This window comes from Desmodus rotundus, chromosome Y (genome assembly GCF_022682495.2).
Source record: "Desmodus rotundus isolate HL8 chromosome Y, HLdesRot8A.1, whole genome shotgun sequence".
Taxonomy (NCBI): domain Eukaryota; kingdom Metazoa; phylum Chordata; class Mammalia; order Chiroptera; family Phyllostomidae; genus Desmodus; species Desmodus rotundus.
In genome coordinates, this window is record NC_092332.1 from 1,969,083 (window position 1) to 1,990,607 (window position 21,525).

General features: G+C 55.6%; 1 protein-coding gene across 1 annotated transcript in view; it reads right to left on the reverse strand.

Annotated features, from left to right (window-relative positions):
- Positions 1-62: 62 nt before the first annotated feature.
- LOC139440582 (polyprenol dehydrogenase-like) overlaps positions 63-21,525 on the reverse strand; it is a 52,712-nt gene continuing 31,249 nt past the window's right edge. Inside the window, exons 4-7 of the mRNA XM_071220378.1 lie at positions 10,737-10,838; positions 5,968-6,175; positions 1,812-2,019; positions 63-326 (exon numbers count right to left, since the gene is read on the reverse strand). Coding sequence (XP_071076479.1) covers positions 69-326; positions 1,812-2,019; positions 5,968-6,175; positions 10,737-10,838 — 776 coding nt within the window. The 3' untranslated portion in view covers positions 63-68. The remainder of the gene's footprint in view (positions 327-1,811; positions 2,020-5,967; positions 6,176-10,736; positions 10,839-21,525) is intronic.

A 21,525-nucleotide genomic window follows, 5' to 3' on the forward strand; every position in this document is an offset into this window, starting at 1 on the left:
TCAAAGCTGTTTGGGGACTGTACCCTGAGGGTGGCGGCTGTGGGATGGACGCCCAGCCAGGAGATCCTTCACACGCCCGTGAGGGGTGGGCTGAGCGCAGCTGTCTCCCGACGGGGCAGCCGCCCCTCTGCGAGGATGTCGGGGGTCACGTCACGGATGCCGGTCATCACACAGCTTCTGGCCCACAGTTCCTGCTGCAGGTCCCGGTCGTAGGTGACGGCCAGTGACGTGGTCTCCTTCTCGTTGTAAAGGTAGCGGCCCCCCAGGCCCTCCAGCTCCGGCGTGACCGCTGTGTAGACGGAGGTCCAGGCTCCCTCGTCGGGGGTCTGTGGGGAGAAGGGAAGAAGGCCGCGACGTGTCAGCTTTGAGGGGGGAGCACAGGGTTGTCACCTCCCACCGATGCTGGGGGGGGGGACGCGGCCCCGCCGCTGGATCACAGACCCAAGCAGAGAGCCGGGGTGGGCAACCGTGCGGAGCCTCACACGTGGCTCCTGGGTTTCTTTGTAACATGAGCCAATGGGAACGCGCGTCCACGTGGGTCGCATTTCCGCGTCGGACTCATTCATTTTGATAGACAGACACACAGACAAATCGCCGACGCAGCCGTGGCCAGGTAGCTCAGTAGGTTAGAGCGTCGTCTGCAATACGCCACGGTTGTGGGTTCGATCCCTGGTCAGGGGATCAAGAATCAACCCATCATGCTTCAGCATGTGGAATCACAAAGCGATATTTCTGTCTGTCTGTCTGTCTCTCTCTATCCTCCCGTCCTTCCTTGCTCTCTCTAAAATCAAGAAAAATTAAAAATCCCTGATGTACATAATCAGTTCAACAGCTCCTTGTGAAACCAAAATACATAAAATTGCCTCAAAGGAGGCATGAATTGAGCTACTGGGTTTGATCAACAATATCGAGGAACTGGAGGAAGGGGTGGCCGCCGGGATGAGGTCACAGACCCCGTTTTTCAGACGGGGCTCTGCGGCTCACAGAGGTGTAGCCACTTGCCCACGGCATGCGGCTCGAGGGTGGAAATGCCGGAATTCGAACCCAGAGCCACCAGCTCCCCGGTCAACGGTCTCACCCTGCCTGCACTGCCCGCCCCCAGAAAAGGCTGCCTCCTCTGCATCGGGCTTTGGGAGCCTCCTGAGTCCAGCCGGGGTCCTGGAGGACGCAACGGGTCCTCCCCAGAGAGGGCTGTTGCAGCTACAAACGCAAAAATGGGTTTCATATTTTAAAAGATTCATTGAAGAGAAAATAATCAATATACACCCAGGAAGACCCTGGGTGGCCTGCCCACTCTGCGAAGGACTCCCTGGTTCCTGAAGTCACCCCCGCTTATCCCGGAACCTTTCCTCTGTGAATTCCTACCGTCAACCAGGCAAACCGCATGCATGGTATCTGTGGACTCGCTGTTAGAACAGCCTCGAGGTCCGTCCTCACCCAGTCCTGCCCCTCCGTGCTCCGCAAAAACGGACTCTAGCTGCACGGCGGTGCCCCCCGCCCCACCTCCCATCCTTCGACGCTCCGTAGGCTGATGCATCCGATCCCGTCTCCTCCGCACTGTTCTCCAACCCCCAACTTTGATGTAAAACTACCAGGAATTGCGTGCATGTCCGAGGTTGGGGCTGGGTTTCCTATCAGAGCTACGAGGGGTGCTGGCGTGCTCCCACGCGCGAGGGATGACCAAACACGTCCACCCCCTTTCGGGCCGTCGCACTCAACACCGTGGACGTGGCCTCGAGCTGGCCCCCCGGGGAATGGGAGGGGCTCAGACCACAGACCCAGAAACCACCGACCATCGGTGGGCAGCTCACCTTGAACAACCACCGGCCGAACAGCTTCTTGACCAGACGTGTGCCCCAGAACACGTGCTTGTAGAGGCCGGTGTTGACCACGCCGGGGTCCGCGGCATTGGCAGTGATGGGGCTGCCCTGGGCGGCCAGCAGGCGCTGTAGGTGGTAGGTGAACAGGACCAGGGCCAGCTTGCTACCAGCGTAGGCGCCGTGCGGGGAGTAGCAGCCTCTGCGAGGGCGAACGGGGAGGTGGTGTGAAAGCCACTGGCCTGGCAGCCCGGATTCTTCACCCCCATCCCCCTGGCCACCCCACGTACCCAGGGGGTGTTTGGAAGTTCGTTTTCTAACCTCCCTATGAGTGCGAGTTTTTTAAAATGCACATTTTATCCCAAATGTGGCTTCCCGGCATGGGGCTTGCCTAGGTGCCTGAGGTTCACCTTTGCCTTGCAGATGCCTAGGACACGTACCACCACCATGCAGGCAGGCCCGTCACCGGCAAAACAACCACTTAAGGAATCACGAGGCCACCCACCCAGCGAGCCCCCCCTTTCACAAAGCCCTGGAAGACTTGGATAACTGAGTAGCGCCGACGCTCGCTTCCCGTCCTCATTCCCGATCAGGTGCGTTAAATTTGCCCATACAGAGTGAACGCGTGGAAACCTGAACACCTCACTGTTGGACCCCAGTGAGGACCGAGTGCCTGGTCCCCAAGTTTGCTGCCCACAAGTTTGCTGCCCACTCTCTGCCCACAAGTTTGCTGCGGCCCTGGGCGTGGGCCCTGACATCAGCACCGTCTCATGAGGAGAACGAACGTGGCCACGGGGGTTTGTCACGATGTGCTGGGACCCACACACCTGGGGCCAGAGACCTTTCGTGGGGACGCCTGTTCGTTAAACTCTGTGGGGTGTTTTCAGGCCAGGAAGTGACCACCAATACCCGGAACTGGTCCTTCTTTGCTGGAAAAATGCTTTTTCCGACAGCAAAAGCTCTGTTCCTGGTCCGCAGTCAACTTTGTAAATGCAAAGCCCTTTCCCCGATGTAAGTTTCCTTGACGAAAGGGGATGTCTACACTTCCTGTTCAGACTAGTAAGGGAAAGGAGGAAGCTTTTCCTAGCTGCTGGTTCTCCACTGCCTTGGGTTTACAATAAGCCATAGACCAGCCCTGGCTGGGGGGGGTCAGTTGGTCGGACCCAAAAGGTGGCAGGTTCGATTCCCCAGTCAGGGTGCGTGCAGGAGGCAACCGATCGATGTTTCTCTCTCTCTCTCTCTCTCTCTCTCTCAAAATCAATACAGATATAGTTGGGGGAACAGACACACAGGGTACTACACTAAGCAAACCAATTCAGTAATGGCCAACCTGTGAGCACAGCGGAAGAAAGCAGGGTGACAAAGTTACAAGAGCCTCTGTGCAAATACACCGCATCCTCTGTATCCACCCACCCACTGCTGGGCACTCGGCTGCTTGCACGGCTCGGCGACTGTGACCGACGCCGCGGTGAACGCAGTGGGGGTATCTCTGCGTTTCGGGATCACCTGTATTTTGCTGTGTGTGATGCGCACCTTTCCGCCCACATTTTTGAGGGGGAAATAAGGATGCCTGTTATACACATGCAGTGCTAATTCTGTATTTTATAGAAACGCTTTTAATTCTTCTATTTACGCTTATGCATTGCAAGTGTAACTGCAGAAAGCAACTAACGATATCCGTATGCAACATGATATCCTGCAACACGATCATCGGTTTTGTTTCTCAATATAAATAAATAAGTAACTGAATTAAAAAATAAATAGGAAAGATGGTTTGCTTGAACGTTTGGGGCAAAAATGTGGGTGCCCATTGTACATAGCAAAATACAGTCGTGGTTGTGATTGCTTCAGGAAATACCCAGAGGTGGCCCACATATAGAACGGAATATTACGCAGCCCTAAAGAAGAGTGAAACGTTACCAGGTGCAACAACATGGATGGACCTAGAGGGTGTGATGCTCAGTGAAATAAGTCGGACAGAGGAGGACAAATACCCTGTGATTTCCCTAAGCTGCGGAGTCTGATTAACAAAATAAATGTACAAAGACAACGGAGACAGACTCACAGACATAGAGAACAGACTGACGGTTGTCAGGGGAGGGGACGGGGGGAGCTGGGTGGAACAGGGGGAGGGAATGAGCACAGACGGACAGTTATGGAATAGTCACAGGACGTAAAATCCCGCACGGCAAATGTCATCAATGCTACTGTTGTAACTGCGTGTGGGGCCTTGTAGCTGCTGGAATTATCGGGGGGTCACTTTGTAACGGATACACCTGCCTAACCAGTGGGCCCAACGCTGAAACTAATGCCAAATCATATTGCGTGTCGACTATCATTGAAAAGCTTTTTCAAAAAGTAAAAAAAAAGAGATGGTCTCGTCCCCTTTGCAGAAACCTTTTTAAAACAAAACGATAGAACGAAACACCTGTCATTGGATGGACAGGAAACTAACCAAACAGAGGCTGCTTCCCAGCAGCTTCCCGACACGCTCACGCCTGGGCCCCTTCCCTACGAAGGTCGGGGTTTTGTGTGAGACCCCAGAACCTCTCACTGCAGGAATCGAGAGCCAGGCGCACGCACATCTGCGTTCTGTCCTGCGTTCGTACGATTTTAGTCTTTAAACTCATTCCTGCTTAAAGGAACAAAGACCAATACATTCACCGGCCATGGCGTGACCGGACACGTATGCCCTGCAATGTCATTTCCCTGCTGAATTCTGGGAACATCTGCTGGTTGCACGCTCTCTGCAGACTCCAAGCGTGGCCCCTGCGGGGGACAGACCCGGCCCTATTCCCCACAAGCCCCTTTGCAGGAGGACTGGACTCTGGGGATTACGATGCAACGTGATGAGTCTGGGGAAACGGGAAGGCTGGCTTCCCGGGGTGCGTCCTTGAAGCGACATGAGTGGCTGTGGAGACCACCTGTCATGGGGCACATCTTGCTAGGGATTTGTGCCCCTGGAAACCACGGAGTTTGCCAGCGGGGAATTAAAGAGACAAAAGAAAGGGAGAGAACAGAGAAGTGTTGCAAAAGGAAGTCAGCCGCTCCCTACCTCCCTCGGGCTCCTAACTAAGGGGAGACGCCCAGGTCTTCCTGGTCCTCTGGGCTGAGAGTCTCCACGGGGTGGACCTCCCAGAGTCCCACAGACCTCGGATGTCCCTTAGGACCCTGGTGCAGGCTATAAGAGACCCACGCACTTGGGGGATTAAAACCACATATATTCACCCTCCCCCGTCCTGCAGACCAGACGTCTGAGGCTCAGGTGTCCCAGGGCCATGCTCCCTCCACAGGCTCCAGGAAGGGGCCTTCCCGCCTCTTCCAGTTCTGGGGGCTCCAGGCGTCCTTGGGGTGGTGGCCGCGTCCCTCCCGTCTCTGCCTCCGTCTCCAGGTGGCTTCTCGTCTGGGTCTGCGTCTCCTCTTCTATCACTTCTCAGGACACTGTCATTGGACGCAGGGCCCCCCTGACCCAGGACGACCTCCTCTCAGGTCTTTCCCTCATCCCATCTGCTGAGACCCTGTTTCCACATAAGGCCCCATTCCCAGGTCCCAGGAGTGGGAACTTAAACACGTCTTAATTGTGGGGCGAAGGGATGGGACGTGACGGCACCAAAATCTTTCTTTCACCTTCAGCTGTTTTTATAGGAGGCAACGCCCTGTCCTGTCAGTGTACGGACTAGTGCGTGAGCCCTCCTCTTCGCTGGGGGACCGCAGTGTATGCTGGATCGGCTGTTTCCGACCACGTTTGCAGGGGGCGGGTAGTTCTCGATGTTGTCGACTGCGGTCAGAGTTTTAATCTGAGGTCGCGGCGATGTGTAACTGTGCACCTAACATTGCATTTCCACAATAACAACCGGGCAGCACGCCACAGCTCGGTAAGTTGAGGCAGCCCTGTGAGTGGTTATCTACAAGCCTTTCTCCAACGTGGTAACGGGTGCATGTGGATAATGCATTTAAACGTGGGACTGCAAACCAGTAAACAGTTCACAAATATTGTTACAATTATCACAGCGAGATGGTTTATAAAACAACGGTCGGTGGCGAGCACCATGCTGCTTTGATGGGGAGTGCTCTGCCCTGCGTGTCGCGGCGTCGCCCGGGGCAGGGCGCCTGCAACCACGCCCCGCCTGCTCCGGGAGCACAGACCCACCTGCTCTGAAGGTTGCCCAAGTCCAGCTCGCCGACGTAATGCGTGGCCGACGACACGGTGACCACCCTGGCGCTGCGGCCGGGGCATCCCGACTCCTGCAGGGTGTCCAGGAGCAGGTTGGTGAGCAGAAAGTGTCCCAGGTAGTTCAGGCCAAAGTGCTCCTCAAATCCGTCCACGGTCTTCCTCTGCGGGACCATCATCACGCCGGCTGGGGACAGAGGGGATGGAGGGGGCGTGAGAGGGAAGCAGATGCAGAAGTCATCCTCGGGGGTGGGGGGCGGAGAAACAGCCCTGCTCCAGCAGGGCGGTCTGTGGCCCTGGCTGTTAGGTGTCTTTCCTGGGACTGTGCAGCCTCAGAAAAAGACACCTCCTCCGGAGGGGTCACTGGGCTCGAATTTCAAAGCAGAGCCTCGCAGCCACTTCTGCATATGGGCATCTGCACACCGCGGGCGCCAGGGAGCAGCCTGCACTGAGCAGCCCTTATAAAGCAGTTCCTGGAATTCTATTTCGGCCAATAGCACTTAGGCTTTCGCCAACCAATCAGAGCTGCGCAGCTATACCCTCACCAGCCTGTTTACTGAGCTCTCACGGGAGCTCTATTCTGACCAATCAGGACAGGGCCTTCTGGACCAATCATACTACGAGGATTTGGAGCCCTCATTTGCATGAGAATGGACCAACTGGAGACTGGGGGTGGGCACTTGTGTCTATAAAGGTGAGCTCGCAGGGTTGCATCGCAGCTGAGCTGTTTGGTTCTGAGTAAGGTTTGTTTGTTACTCAGCCCAGCGTTGGGGATTCCTGTCAATGCTGAATTGGTGCCATCAACCAGCGGTTGATGGTCCTGGTTTTGCTTTTCTTGCTCTGTCCGTCGTGGGGCAAAACTTTCCCACGCTCCATCTCTGCCCTTCAGTGCGTGGAACTATCAGGGTAACGGCGAGCATGATAAAATGGCAGCAGGCACGCAAAATGAGCACATCCTAGGGCAGATTACCAGGTGTGCCTTGAGGAAGTTAATTTTCTGGGGAGTGCAGCGGTGTGCACGAATGAAGGGTCAGCCCTGCCCTGTTGGGGTTCTGACGTCCAGCGGTCCACGGGTGGGCGTGTTGCCACAATGCCCCTGTTTATGGGATTCCCCCAAATTAATTCATTGCGACGGTGCCCTGTGCGACATGCGGGCCGGTGTGTTCACATAGACTAGCTGCACGGGACACCATCCCGTGAGCACGCCCAGGTTTGGAGCGCCCCCTCCCTGCCGCGTGCAGCCTAGCTACACCCAGACCCCCGGTCTCCCCACGGAGGCGTGAGCGGGACGCAGCCGTGGACGTAGCGTCACCTCGAGCAGGCCAACTTGCTCGGATGTGTGTGTATACATGGGTACGCGTTTGTTCTGTGCATACGTACTTTTATGTATACACACGTGTGTGTATCTTATATGTGTATTTGGGTATATGTGTATTTTCTCCTACAGGCACATGCAGTCCCATATACGCACACATTTTTTCTGTGCATCGGTGTATAAACATGCACACTTTTTATCTGGCATGCATAGGATAGGCATGTGATTTTGCATGTGATCTGCGTATTAGCGTATGCATATGATATGCATATGTATTTCTGTTTATGTGCACGTTTGCATATGTAAATGTGCTTGTAGCTGGAAGAGCATGTAGCTCCTGCTTCCATCTCCAGAATAGCATCTTTGGGGAAGATGGACACAATTGGGACCATGTTTTGTGACAGCCGCGTGCAGGACATCTGGTCGACCATCCCCACTGAGCCGGGATGCCTGGCAGTACCTACCTCCCGCCACAGGAGGGAGCCATCCCGCACGTCTGCACGGGCTTCCCCACTGGGGGCCAAAAAGATACAAATTCCTGTTTACCCGCGTTGCCGACAAAAAGGAAATAGTGGTTTGGAGCCCCTGGGGTTGTGGGGGGGGGGGGGTCCCTGGAATATCTGCATGCCTTAATTATATATTTTTCATTAAGCAGCCTTGTCGTGGGGGGGGGGAGTGGGGAAGAAGCCAGCAACATGCAGTCTTGTGACATGAAAATTCACTGGAAATGCCCCCCCTTAAATGAGTAGGGCAGTTGGGAGGGGACGTGGGGCTGCATGGGGCTGCTGATTGAATTTTGAGGTGTTAGCAGGGGCGGGTTCCTAAGGCTTCAGTCTGGTTGGAAGGGGATGGAAGGCTCAATAAAAATTCACAGTCAAATTGTAGGGTGTTAATAACCAGGCTGGTCGAGTGGCCGTGTGGTCACTTGAGGATGAGCCTTTGGAGCAGGGGTGGCTGATGCCCGTTGTCCCTCGCCCCGGGATCCTCCCTCGCGCCGTGCTCGGCTAGCTGAGAAAACAGGCAGGGGGCTCGGTCACACACACCTTGACCCAGGTACGCCCCTTGGCATCGCACCTGCTTGGGTCTGAGCCGCTGGCCTCGTGCATGTCCGTGTTCGTCAGGGAAAAGCGGTCACAGGAGCTGAAGGACACCCACCCCCTAGTATCCCCAAGGCTTCCAGTGCCCTGTTCGTTCCGTGTCTGTTCCGTTTCCCAGCGATCGTGGACGTGACAAGGCCTGGGTGCAGCCGGGTCGGACAGATGCCAGCGGGGATGCGTGTTCCACCCAAGTGCTGGTGCCAGATTGTAGGGCAAAACTCCTGGAGCCCGATTCTAAGAATTTGACAAGGGCGACGTCTCGGCCAAGGGCAAGGTCAAGGTGCCTTGGGACATTCTCAGGCTCGATCCGAGCGTGTTCCCTGGGTAAACAGTGGTGTGGGGAGAGCATGCTTTCACAACGGCTGCTGCCCTGCCCACAGCTGGCCGCGGCCTCGGCTTCCGAAGCGGGACCTCGGCTTCCTGCGCTCTTCCAGGCGTGCGGGACCAAGAAGCAGTGCCGGCTGCCGCTGTGGCACTCCCTGGCCTCGGCACGCCCTGGGCTCGGCATAGGGGGGCTGATTTCCCGAATGAGCTAATGAACAAGGGCCTTCTTCAAGGGAAACTTGGTTCTGTAAGCATCAAGGCAGGCAAGCATCTCTGCCATACTTTGGGGACTAGGAAAACTGATTGTGGGTCACTCTCGATCTCGGGAATTTCATCCACTAGCGTTAGGGGAAGAAATTCTGCCAACAGAAAAACGTACGTCCGGTGCCGTTATTAAAGACTGATTCGTGTGCACAGCAGGGCTGGGAAACTAGAGAAATAAAACTGGGGTGTGAAAAACCTGTACACGCTGACCCAGCTCGGGAGGAGGTTGGCTACGGATTCCTCTTGCGTTGACTCCACTGCCAGCTTCGCTCCTGAGCTCGCAGAGCCAGCAAGAGGCGGTCTGCTGCTATTTTCGTCGCGCTGGCAAATGTAAAAATAGTTCCTTGTCTCAAACACTTCACATTGGCGAAATCGTCATCGGTCTCTTTAAGAACATCATGCTAAGCGAAATAAGTCAGACAGAAAAAGCTCTGAATCCTGTCCCACTCATATGTGGGATATAAAACTGAAAACCACAAATGAACAAAAAAGACAAGTACTCATAGACTCAGACAAGAGTGTGAAGGTCGCCAGAGGGAAGGGGGTGGGGGCGGCAAGGGGAAAGGGGGCCCAATAAATGGTGGTGGAAGGAGACTAGACTTTGGGAGGTGAGCACACGATACAATGAACAGAGGATATGTGACAGAATTGTGCACCAGAAACGACATAATCTTATTAACTTTGTCACCCCAGTAAATTTAACTTCAAAATAAAAGAAGACCCCTGGCTGGTGTGGCTCAGTGGATGGAGCACCAAGCTGTGAACCAAAGGGTCGCCAGTTCGATTCCCAGTCGGGGCACGTGCCTGGGTTATGGGCCAGGTCCCCAGTAGGGGGCGTGCAAGAGGCAACCACACATGGATGTTTCTCTGTCTTTCTTCCTCCCTTCCCCTCTCTGTAAAAAATAAGATCTTTAAAAAATATGAAAGAAAAAGAAGCATACAGTCTAGCTCTCCTTGGGAGCTCTGGTTGTAGAGTGTAGCTGGCGTGGCCTCTGACGGAATTTAACGCCTGTGATTCTTCACCGGAGTGGGTTCCAGCAACCCATCTCTTTTCCACCCATCACGCTGGCAGGAGGAGGTAACGTTCAGGAGGAGGGTCCTGGAGAGAAGATTGAGGAACTCTGCCGACCCCCAGCGACCTTCCCCATCCCCAGGGTCCAGTGTCACGGCCGTAACCCACTAATTGGTGGGTGTGCATCCCGTCCACTGTGCCGATTGAATAGTGTGTTTCCTTCACACGTGTCCGTCTGGCCTCCGAGTCTGAAAACAATGTGCCGAATGACACTGGCAGCCACGTTTCGGGCACATTTACGACAGTTTGGGTTCTCTGTATTTACGGAGAACGGGAGACAGCGACCCCACGTGTGTGTTTGAGGCATGTTGCCTGCGGGAAGAAGTCCAGAGAGAGCTGAGCCCAAACGTGGACGACGGCCCTGAGGACTTGCTGAAGGTTCGACAAGACAATTCTTGTGAACACACCTAGTCCTCAGCACGCTCCTAATACGCCTTCGTGAAAACACCAGACGAACACAGCCTAGTATCACACCATCATTTTAAAATAATATGTTAAAATGGATGATTCTCGTAATGCAAGCCAAGCACTCGAATGAAACGAAGCTGATGAGGCAATAAGCATGCGTTTTCTTGAATTCCCCCGGAAATTCCTGCTTTCCGCAAATCCTTCTCTCACGGGGCTGGGGTTTCACGTGTCTGTCCGAACCGACCCCCCAGAATTCACCGGGACTCACCATTGTTGACCAGCACGTGCAGAGGAATTTTCTTCTCCTTGAACTCGTGCGCGAACCCGCGGACGGACTCCAAAGACGCCAGATCGCAATATAAAAACTCCACTGAAAGACACAGAAACGCCGGGTTACCTTCCTCGTGCGCACAGAGCTGGTTTCTAAACAACTTCATTTCTATCCCACCGGGGAGCTGAGAGTGGACCCGAGAAAGGAGGAATGTGCCGGAACGGGAGCCTCAGCCAGTAACCACGATGGACCCCCTCTTTAAACGCAAGGGGGTGGCCCGTGACTGGCTTCTCATCCATAGCATACGCCAGACATTGGGGTGTCAGCCCCGTGATGGGGTTCCTTTATCAGCAAGCAATATGTGATGTGATCCCTTGACTATAGTTCCCTGGGCAAGGACTTCCTCTCGCCAGCCAGCTAGACGGATGCACAGCCTCCTGCTGTCCTTGAAGACAGAGCTCGGGTGAGAGGAGGCAGCTCCAGGCCGGAGTCCGGACGGAGAACAGCCCGCGGCCGCCAGCCAGCCGGAAGGTCAGCACCTCAGACCTGCAGCCTCTAAGCCCTAAGTGCCCCCCAACAACCGCACGAGCTTGGGGAGGAATCCTGAGCTGGGGAGAGCGACTCAGACCAGACACGCCTCCAGAGCTGGGGGCACTTTGCCAGGGGGTCCTCGGGTGGTAGCATCTGCTTTGCTGAGGGCTCGTCCTGGGTTTCCAAGCCGAGCTGTCGATGAAACGCTCCCATGGACGTCTGTGGTCTGGGGACCCCCGAGCACAGGACAGCATGGTGTCTCCCTACCAAGGACAAGCGCCCACGGTGACATGTGCCTCCATGGTGGACGCGTGGGTGAGGTTTTGTTGCTCTAGGATCACTGAAACATTGTTTGAAATATCACAGCGGCCGAGAGCTGCTCAAAAATTATTCCCTGGGATGATGTATTTTCTCAAATGTACGTCTTAGTTTTCCCTCAGAAGGGACAGTTTTATTGGTTGATTGTTTGTTTTTATGTTTAACCCACATCCAAGGTTGTATTCATTGATATTCGAGAGAGAAGAAGGGAGAAAGAGAGACAGAGAGAGAAAAAGACGGATGGGACAGAATAACATGAATCGGTTTGCTCGCTTTGCAACCTGACTGGGAATAGAACCCGCAGCCTTTTGGTGTGTAGGACGGGGCTCCCACTGAACCTCCCCAGCCAGGGCTGGAAGGAATAATTTCCACAAAATCTACTTCCCCGGCTCCTCTGGTGTGCAACAATGGACCCAATGTGTGCCCGATGACATGACCCCCGAGGACAAAATCGCCAATATTTTCCTTAACGGAATACAGAGGAGGGGGTGGCACGTTCCCTGGTCAGAGAACCTCAAAGCATGCTCAACACACCAGCCCCATCCTGCCAGCTGGCCATTCAGACATCATCAAGAAGTGTTTAGGGAAAAAAAGAAAAAACATTCATTTTACGTTTGCTGAATCCGCTGATTAAAAAAAAAAAAAAAAAGGCCACACAGGGAGCTTCCCTTTTGCATGTGATTAGCATCCATTTTCCTAGCAATTCGTTTCCATGCTACCTAGAACAGCCTCCTCCTGTGAGAGACCGGGGACCAGGCAGTCGAGCGGCTCGCAGCCGGGACTCGCGGCTCTGCAACGGCGCCATCTGGGTGGGAGTCCCCGACACACCGGCTGGTTTTCCCTGCAAGCACGCGCAAGGGGGGGACACCAGAGGGAAGCCCTCGCACCTGCTGGGGCCTGGAACCGCTGACAAACAGCCCTGGCGGACGCTCACGCTCGGCTTCCAGAGCCCCAGCCACGTGCCGGGGTGGTTTGAAACGTCAGAACGTGCTTCTTTCTTGCCTTTGGGGGAAACAGTTCCTGGCTCACCGCTTTGCTCCCTTTCTGCGCAGTGTTGCCGTGACACCTGCTGTCTGCATCCGCACAGGAGCCGGTCCCCAACCCCGGCCCTGCCCTCCACAGGGCGTGACATCCCCAGGACCGGGCGGGTGACGTGGCACAGGGAATACAAGCCCCCAGACCAAGCCGGACGCTGTCAATGGGAGGTCCGCACAGCTCTGTCCCTGAGAACAAGAAGATGCAAGGCAAGCCGCATGGGGTGCAGGCAGCCGCGCTGACCTTGGACAGGACACTGTCTGTCCTGTGGAGAGTGTTGGGGGCTCAGCTTGAGAGAGGGGGCGTGGGCTCAGCTGGCGGCCATGAGACAAACCAAACGGTACCCCTGTTGGAAAACCACATGCCACTGTGGCTGGTGAGGCTCACTGGCTCGGGCGTCATCCTGCAAACCGAAAGGTCACAGGTTCGAATCCCGGTCAGAGCACACGCCTGGGTGGCCGGTTGGGCCCTCTCTTTATCCTTCCCTTTCCCTCTCTTTAGAATCAATAAAAGAAAAAAATTAATAATAATTTTTAAAAAAACACTGCAGTCAGAGTGTGTGAAAAAGAGAACGCTACTGTAAGCTGATGATACATTGTTTAAGTGAGGATTAAACATGAGGACGTTGGATGCAGAATGGAGTCGATAACGGCACAGCGCCCACGTACGCTGACCAATGGGTACCAGACGTATTGGGCGGGGGATCACTTCGTAAGCTGCCTAAATGTTCCATCACTATGCGGTGAAATTTAAATTAACATTATACCATTTGTCTTCTCTTTTTCATTTTCAACTGGTTTTGATTTCCCATGGCGCGAGCACTGGAACCGAAACATATTTAAAAACACTTAAAAAGGAAGTAAATAAAAGGGCTGCAAATCATCAGAAAAATAAAGCAGGCTCGGCCTGATTCACACGAGACGCGGAAAATTCAAGACGCAGACATTAACGGGACCGACTGGATCGTGCTCTCTGGCCCCAAAGCTCGCTCACGATGACGCATGAGAATCACTGAGATTTCTTACACGTCTCGGTTCCGAAGGAGACAAGCCACATTCTACAAGGGCGCGGGTAAACATGCCTGACGAGGCCACGAATGCAAATTTAAAACCACGGCCACGTTGGTCTCGCGAAGAAGATTTCTAAATTATAGGTTCCCACTTCTCGCTGCACTAATAACATGTTCGATTTATATCTCAAATATGAGCATCCCAAGGAAATGAATGCTTTTCTGAGAAAGGGCCGATGATTATAATGTGTAATCAAGGAAATGAGGACTAATCAGACCAACGAGTCTGCAAGAAATGGAGGAATGACGACGCTTCGGCATTCGGCAAAGGGGGCGGGGGCCGGGGGTCTGTTAGCAAATTCCTCCAGACCTTCCAACAACAGGAAATCGCGCCCAACGCTGGCTGGCTCGGTGCCCGGGCAGAAAACGCGGAGCCGGTTTCTTCCCTGACATTGGCAGCGCAGGGGAGAGAAGGAGAAGAAAGCAGGAGCTTGCCGTCGGCCCCAGAAAGCAGATAAAAAATCACTACGCAGCTGTCAATTTTCAAATAAGCTTCCACTGGGATAAGGCAAAGCACTTGTGTTGAACACCAGGAAAAAACGTAAGATAATTTCGAGAGAGAGGTGATTGGTTCCGAGCCGTTTTCCACCACGACCCGAGTTTAAAGAAGCACACAAAGCCTGCTTAAAATGCAGCCGGAGCTGGCGCCCCCAAGGAGCTGTCTCACACGTCGGGGGCCTCCTACCTGTGGGTGTCAAAACAGGACAAAGTCACTTCTGCACGGCGCTGAAAGCCACCCTGTGTCCCAAAGAGCTGTCTGCAAAGGTGACAGGAAGGCAGACGGGGTAACGAGTGGACGGATGAGCACAGGACTGGGAATGGAACATGCTGTTGAGAATCAGCAATGTAGGTACGCGCCCTGACCCAGGATGGAACCCCCAACCTTCCGGTGTGCGGGACCGTGCTTCAGTGAACTGAGGCACCGGGCCAGGGCCAATGTCGTTTTAACGGGATTCCGTCGTTCCTTCTGTGGTCTCGGATCCAGCCAGCCGCCAACCTGCGACAAACTGTGTTTTGCTGCGTGTGACGTGGCAGAGAGAGAGAGACAGAAGGAGACAGAGACCAATCTCTCTGGAGTCTCCTGTTCTAAGGACACTCAGCCCATAAGGAGGGCCCCCTTTTAGGGGACCCCCTAATCCCTCATCTGTCCCAAAGACCCGCTCTGCTAAGGTCACGGCCCCCGGCGTGAGTTTGGGAGGGGTGCATATTCAGCGCACGGCAGACCTGTGCCTCTGTGGGGCAGGGGGGCAGTTCCTCCCCGTCTGCAGGCTGGCACAGAACACCAGGAGCCTCTACAGTCAGAGCAGCTCAGGGGAGAGCGCATAAACCTCGGCCGCCACGCGAGATACAATTGTGGGCACCCGTAATGCGCTCGGGCAGCCCTGGCAAGAAGGTGCTGCCCTCACTTCTGTAAGGGCTTCCCCTGAGACGCGGGGGTATAATTTGTCATCCCCAGGGGAGGGCCACGCCGCCAGCCGGGGCTGTGCGCACAGCAGGCGGCGTTCGGGGCTGTCGCGCTGCGTTCTCCAAGCGCGCACAGACGGGAAGCCGCGCTGGTTTTAAATGTCCCTGTCTGGTCCAGGTGCGGAGGTAAGCAACCCTATAAGTGCTGACCTGCTGAAGTGCCGGCTCTTCACTTTGATTCATTGATTTCCCTTTTCATAATCCTCACCTGAGGCTATGTTTAGTGATTTTAGGGGAGGGAGAGAGAGAAAGAGAGAGAGAGAGAGAGAGAGAGAGAGAGAGAGAGAGAAACATCAACGTGAGCAAGAAGCATCGGTCAATTGCCTCCCTTACGGCCCTGACTGGGGATCACACCTGCAACCTAGGTATGTGCCGTGACCAGGAATCGAACCTGCAACCTTTGGGTGTACAGCTCGAGGCTCCCAACAGCTGAGCCACGCAGCCAGGGCTGACTGATGGAAACCCTTGTGTGGTGGACTGTGAGTTCCGCTCCGGGATACCTAGGAGAGGCCCTGGACTTCCCTCTCCAAGAAGAATGCAAATGAGGGACACACTGCCTCCTTCCCACAACTCCTTCTGCATCTCCCCTCCCAGGTACAGACGGAGCCCCACATCTCTGCAGGCGAGGGGGCAAGGCGCTGGGGCTCAGGCAAGAGGCACACGATGAATTCAGAAATCAGAACCGCTGTCACTGCAAAGCGGAGTATGGATGTGCCTTCTGGTGACACCTCTGGGTCCCACAGCCCAGGCGCCATGCCGGTCTCCACCCAGGTATCCACTTCCGTCAGCACCGAGCGCCCCCTGCGTGGGCAAGGCTGGACCCAGGGCCAACACCAGAGGGGTGGGGACAGGGACGGGAGAGGTGGTTCAGTTCACAGCAGGGACACCTTGCTGAGGCCACCACATCACCAACAACCGGCAAACGGACAGCAAAATACATATGCACAGCCCCCACCTTGGGACAAAGACACGGTGACGGAGAACCTCCTGAAACCTGGATGGGAGTGTTTGGATCATTTCAAAAGTTAAGCTGTGAAGGGCCCAATGTACAGCGTGTCATCCTTTATATCAGCACAGCATGGCGATACCACCTCTGGGCATTTAACTCTTCCAGGGACGTCAACGCGACTTTCAAATGCTACACCCCAAGCATGCCTGCTTAACTTAGTCGGATTGTTTTCCTGGGCTGCCTTTGCTGTTTTCCACGCAGCCAAGGCCTCACGCCGGTGGTGAAACCATCCTCAGAAACCACGGACCACACAGCCACCAGCCGAGGGCAGTGCCCATGCGGAGAACCGAAGCCTCCGCAAACCACGTGTCCGTCCACGTGCCAGGGATGCAAAAGGCGGAACCACCCAAGGGCAAGAGGCCAAGGGCGGGAGGCACTTTGCAGCCAAGGATGTGAGAGGCCACCAGCTTGGTTCCAGAGGCGTAGCCGCGGAAGTCACCACGAGAGGAGAAATTCGGCAAAACCTGCTGAGGAGACACAGGACAGAAGAACGTGCCGTGGGGCCTTTCACACTGTGCAGGAGGAAGAAGAGGAGAAGGAGGGAAGGGGGGAGCCCCCCAAGGACCCCCTTGTAGAGACAACGGAGTGGGCAACAGGGCACGGAGGTTGGGAGGAGAGCTCGGGAGATGCCCCACCGTGGGCTGGAATCCTGGCTTCCACACTGGGTTGCGGCCCCTCAACGTGGAAAAACCTGGCGTGGAGCTCAGGACGTCCCCCTGATGGCAATGGTGCATGGACAAGCCACCCGCTCTCTGTGGTAGTGAGTGCCCCGTGCTTTGGTGCACCCCGCAACTCCTGTTTTCATTTCATAAGAGGATGATGGACGGACGAGAGGGAAGAGGTGGCGGGAAAGCAGAGGAGGCCACACGGAGGGCCTGGGGAGTCCCGGGGAGGCCCCGGGCGCGAGGAGACGCTGAGTCAACACTGCTCTGCCAGAAATGTCAGGAAGGAGAGAGACGGGCACAGCAGTGTGGTGTGTGCGGTGATCTTTCCACGGCGCTTTTAAAATTAGGTTGCTAATTGGCCCGGTGAGTCACTGGCTGGGTGACGGTGTGTGGGATGTCAGGGGAAAGAGATCAGACAAACACTTGGAGCTTCCCACGGGGGCAAAGCGGGGACACCACACTGTGTGTGTGACATGCAACCCATCGTCACGCAGCTGCCACTCTGGGGCATGACCGCCGCCGTGTGCTCCCTGCCCGCCCCGGGCTGGTACCCGGGCTGCCACGGTTTCATGCAGTGGCCCACCACCTTGGGTGTTCTTCCTCGGAACTCTAGCGAGAGTGTTCAACGGCTAAGTTTTCTTTCAAAATGGCAGTGGTCCAGGGGGCCTTTGAATTGCCACCTGAGTTGGGCCCCAATATCGCCAACCCGGGGACCCCGAAAGAGCTTGGCTGTCCAGGGTTTTTACTGGCGGGTCAGTCCCACAAACATGGCTGACTTGGTCTTCAGCCTCTCTGGAGAGGAAGCCGATATCCCGTGACCCAATGCGCTACCCTCAACCTCACAGTGAGCAGAGAGACGGTTGGGCATGGGCCACGGCCACCACCGAGGAAACAGACACATTTCTGAGAGGCAGGGCCGTCTGAGGGCGCAGAACGGACCCACCGGAACCAGCAGCTCCCATTCATCCTGGGCTAGGTTAATCCTTCGGGGACAGGTGCTCACCTGCACACGATTTCCGAGACGCGGCCTTCAACCCGAAGTCCTCCCGTGGGCCAAGAACCACCGTCCTTAAACAACACTACCCTGGCTCTGGATCGAAGCTGGCTTTTTTGCGAGACACTTGTATCTGTGACTTTCCTGTTTCACCTTCATCGCCTGCCGTATTTCCAAACAAGGACACGCGGTGCATGAATGTTTAATTCGCTGCTTGTGGGCGTGCGTGCTCAGCCCCAAACCTTTCTCCATGGACTGTGTTATTATTAGGGCTCCACGGGGATGCACTTAGCTGACATCAGTGGGGGAATCATTTCCAGGCTCCTGGACGATGCTCTGAGCCACCGAACACGGGGTGTTTTTTTAACACCGGGCTTGATTCTTCGTTTTCACGTGACGCCCGCCCGCTCGGCCCTGGTGTTTGTTCCCGTTCTTTGCCTCCGAAGACTGTTCTGCCGCTCCTGGACTTTTATCTGCAGCAGGCGCCGAGCTCAGTCACTCGCTCCTTCCCTGCCGGCCCCTGTGGGTTTTCTTTATGAAAAGCATTTCGCGGCGGATGACGCCTCTTCTTATGCCACACATCTGCGCCAACATTTATCACGCAATGAGGTTAATTGCCTCTGAGTAAAACAAAAGCCAGGTTGAGTTGGCAGAGAGGGAGAGCGGGAAATGAGGAGCACACCCTCCTCCGTACTGCATGCATTTTGTCCCCTGGCGGAGTCCAGACCAGCCTTCCTTTCTGTGCTTCAGTTAATATAAGCGGCTGCCTGGGTGCACAGCCTGGAGGTGCTCCCAGCACCCACGGCAGGGAATACACACAGTCCTGTCCCTGGAGGAGTAAGGAACCAGGGGGGATGGCACACGGGGCCACCTGGGGGGGCGCTTCTGGAAATGCAGGTGCGAACCTCCCTGAGAGGTTTTCCCTTACAGGTGTGGGGTGGGGCCTCAGAAGTGGCGTTTTGTAGAAGTTCCTGAGAGAAGGACATGCTGCTCGTCCAGGAGCTGCCCACCCAAAGCCGCCAGAGGAGACCACACCCCAAGCTGTGCAGCTGCCAGGGCCATAAACACAGGTTGCCCCCCGCTCACCACAGCAATCTATGCTGGCCACGGGGGGCACCAGGTCCTGTCATCTTTGTGGTAGCCCTCACGGAGGGCTACCCAGTGTCTCCGCGCTGGCCCTGGTTCTGGGACTTGGGGGCCTCCAGTGTGGCTTGGAGGCTGGCCAGGAAATGGGGGCCACGTGTGGGCATGACCCCAGCTTCTTCGGGCAAAGCCCACGAGGTGGGTGTCTCTCATGGCGGAGCCTCCAGCGACTTTGGAACAAGGTTGGAGCCAGTTCTAGGAAGTGCTTTTTACACCAGAAAAGAAGGAGGAGCTTCCTCTTCCCTGTAAATGTCTCGTAACCCACGCACTCAGGGTTCGCATCCGTGGGGGGTGCAGCTGGTATTCCGGGCAGGTGGCGGGGAGTGTGAGACGGTGGGCATTGGAAGATGCCCCTTCCTCCACTTTCTCACAGGGAGAAGGAGCGAAATAGGGCCGGTGAGACTGAGTGAGAACCGGGATGGGTGTTGACTCTCTCAACCACTGCATGGCCACGTCCTTCGATGACCCCTCTGCCCGCCAACTCAACACTGTTTTGGGAGCGGGTTGCCTGGTGCCCTTAAAAGGCAGGTTCCAGTTCCCTGTGGGTGGGACCTTATTTGGAAACAGGGTCTTAAAAGATGATAAAGTCAAGGATGTCAGATTGTCTTGGACTCGGGGTGGGGTTTAAACCCAAGAACTGGTGTCCTCGGAGACAGACACGGGGGGAAGCCACAGGGAGACGGAGGGACATGGCCACCAGCCCAGGGACCCCTGGAGCCCCCGGAGCTGGAAGAGGCGGGAAGGGCCCTCCCTGGAGCCTGTGAAGGGAGCACGGCCCTGGGACACCTGGGCCTCACATGTCTGGTCTCCAAGATGGGACAGAGTGAATCCCTATGTTTTGTATGACCTCCCATTCGCTGTGACTTATTATGGCCGCCCTAAGAGATTCCTACAGCCTTCAGTGGAGACGGGAACAGCCGTGCACGCCGGGTCTCACTCTTCCTTCGCCCTGTGGTTCCAAGGACGACCTCTGCTCTTTCAGTCCTCAGCCGTGCCCTCACGTCGAAGCTCCTCACAAGCAAAGCCCAGCATCAGTTTCCAATCTTTCATGCTCCACATTCAGCGCATCCCTGACCCACGAGCTTCTCATCATCTCCAACACACGGAGGTGTTTGTATTAGTGGGGTTTTTTTTTTTGCCCCCTGTGTTTTTGATGCTTTGACACCTGGGCTCTTGCTCACCTTGGAGGGACGGCCTCTCCCACGGCTAAGCAATTCTTCTAGAAATTAAATAACTGGCCAGTGAGAGAGCTTGTCAAATGCGAAGCCACGGCCTTGCTCTGCTCTATGAAGCGCTTACTCTCTGGGCTCCCAGTCTTCTTCCTAATGTCCCCAAGACCGGGACCAGTCAACCAGGAGCAGCTAAGCCTTCTCACTGTGCCTGCCCATTTCTTCCTAAAGAAATCACAATAAAGGCTGTTGGAGAGGTAGGTTCCCCCCTCCCTGTCTACCTCCTGACCATCCCGGGTGGTGCTGGGGGGTGGGAAGGGGGCCCGGCCCAGCGACCCCAAACACCTCGATCCCAAACATCCCTGCTTCCCCTGGGTCAGGCTGCACTCACACTGGTCTTCCCTGGCTGTCCCGGGGCTGCTTCTATTTCTAGCAGCTGTGCAGGCGGGTGACTGAGGGCCTGGCAGGGTGCAGGCCACTCATGTGTCCTCGTGTGCCCGTGGCCACAGCCTGACCTTACTCCTCAGGCCCCGAGCATCATAAGCGTCACGGCGTCGACTCGCCAGCTGACAAGCACACGAGCCGTGCCAGTCCTCTGGGAAAGTCAGGGACGCCTGGGCTGGCCCGGACGCAGGAGTTGGCCGCTGTCATTCATGCACAGCTGACGGAACTGCCGCAGGACTCGGCACAGCCGGCGTGGCTCTGGCCCGTGTTCACCGCTGGCAATGGAGCCACAGGGCCCTGTTCTTGCCCCTCGTCCCGTGGAAGGCAGTTCAGGTTGTCCTGCTGCCCGTTCGGGGAAGCCCTGTGAAAGCTCAGCCGTGCGGACGCTGGGTTTGTACACCCAGTGCAAGCAGGCGCTTGAAGAGGGGCAGTCGCAACCTGCCAAGCAGTGGGGACCACCAGGAACGGCAAAGGTGAGCCCTGCCGTGGCAGGAGGGTGCAGGGAAGTTCGGACACATCTGCTGAGCCCTCACCCGCAAACTGTACCGCACACTGAACTGTGTAAGACGGAAAACCTCACGTCACGTGTTCCCACCGCAGTAAGACCAAAATTCAAAAGAAAAGCAAAGACACTTTTACGGGCAAATATATGTCATTCCAAATGAGACCGACGGCCGGCCCTTATCTGCGTTGGGGAGTAGATAAGAATACCTGCCATCTGTGTCTGAGTATTTGAGTACAAACGACCGCTTCTCATAAAAAGAAATGCGTTAAAAACGGTGCTTCCCGTCAATAGCCAACCTCAGGAGACCCTGGCTCGGCCAGCGATGAGACTCCCCACTGTTGCTCCTGAAAGCTTCCAATCAAGGGAAGAACACAGGCCACCACACTGGTGGCAGACGCGGAACGAAACGCCATTCAACTAACATCCAGTCTCATGGACGT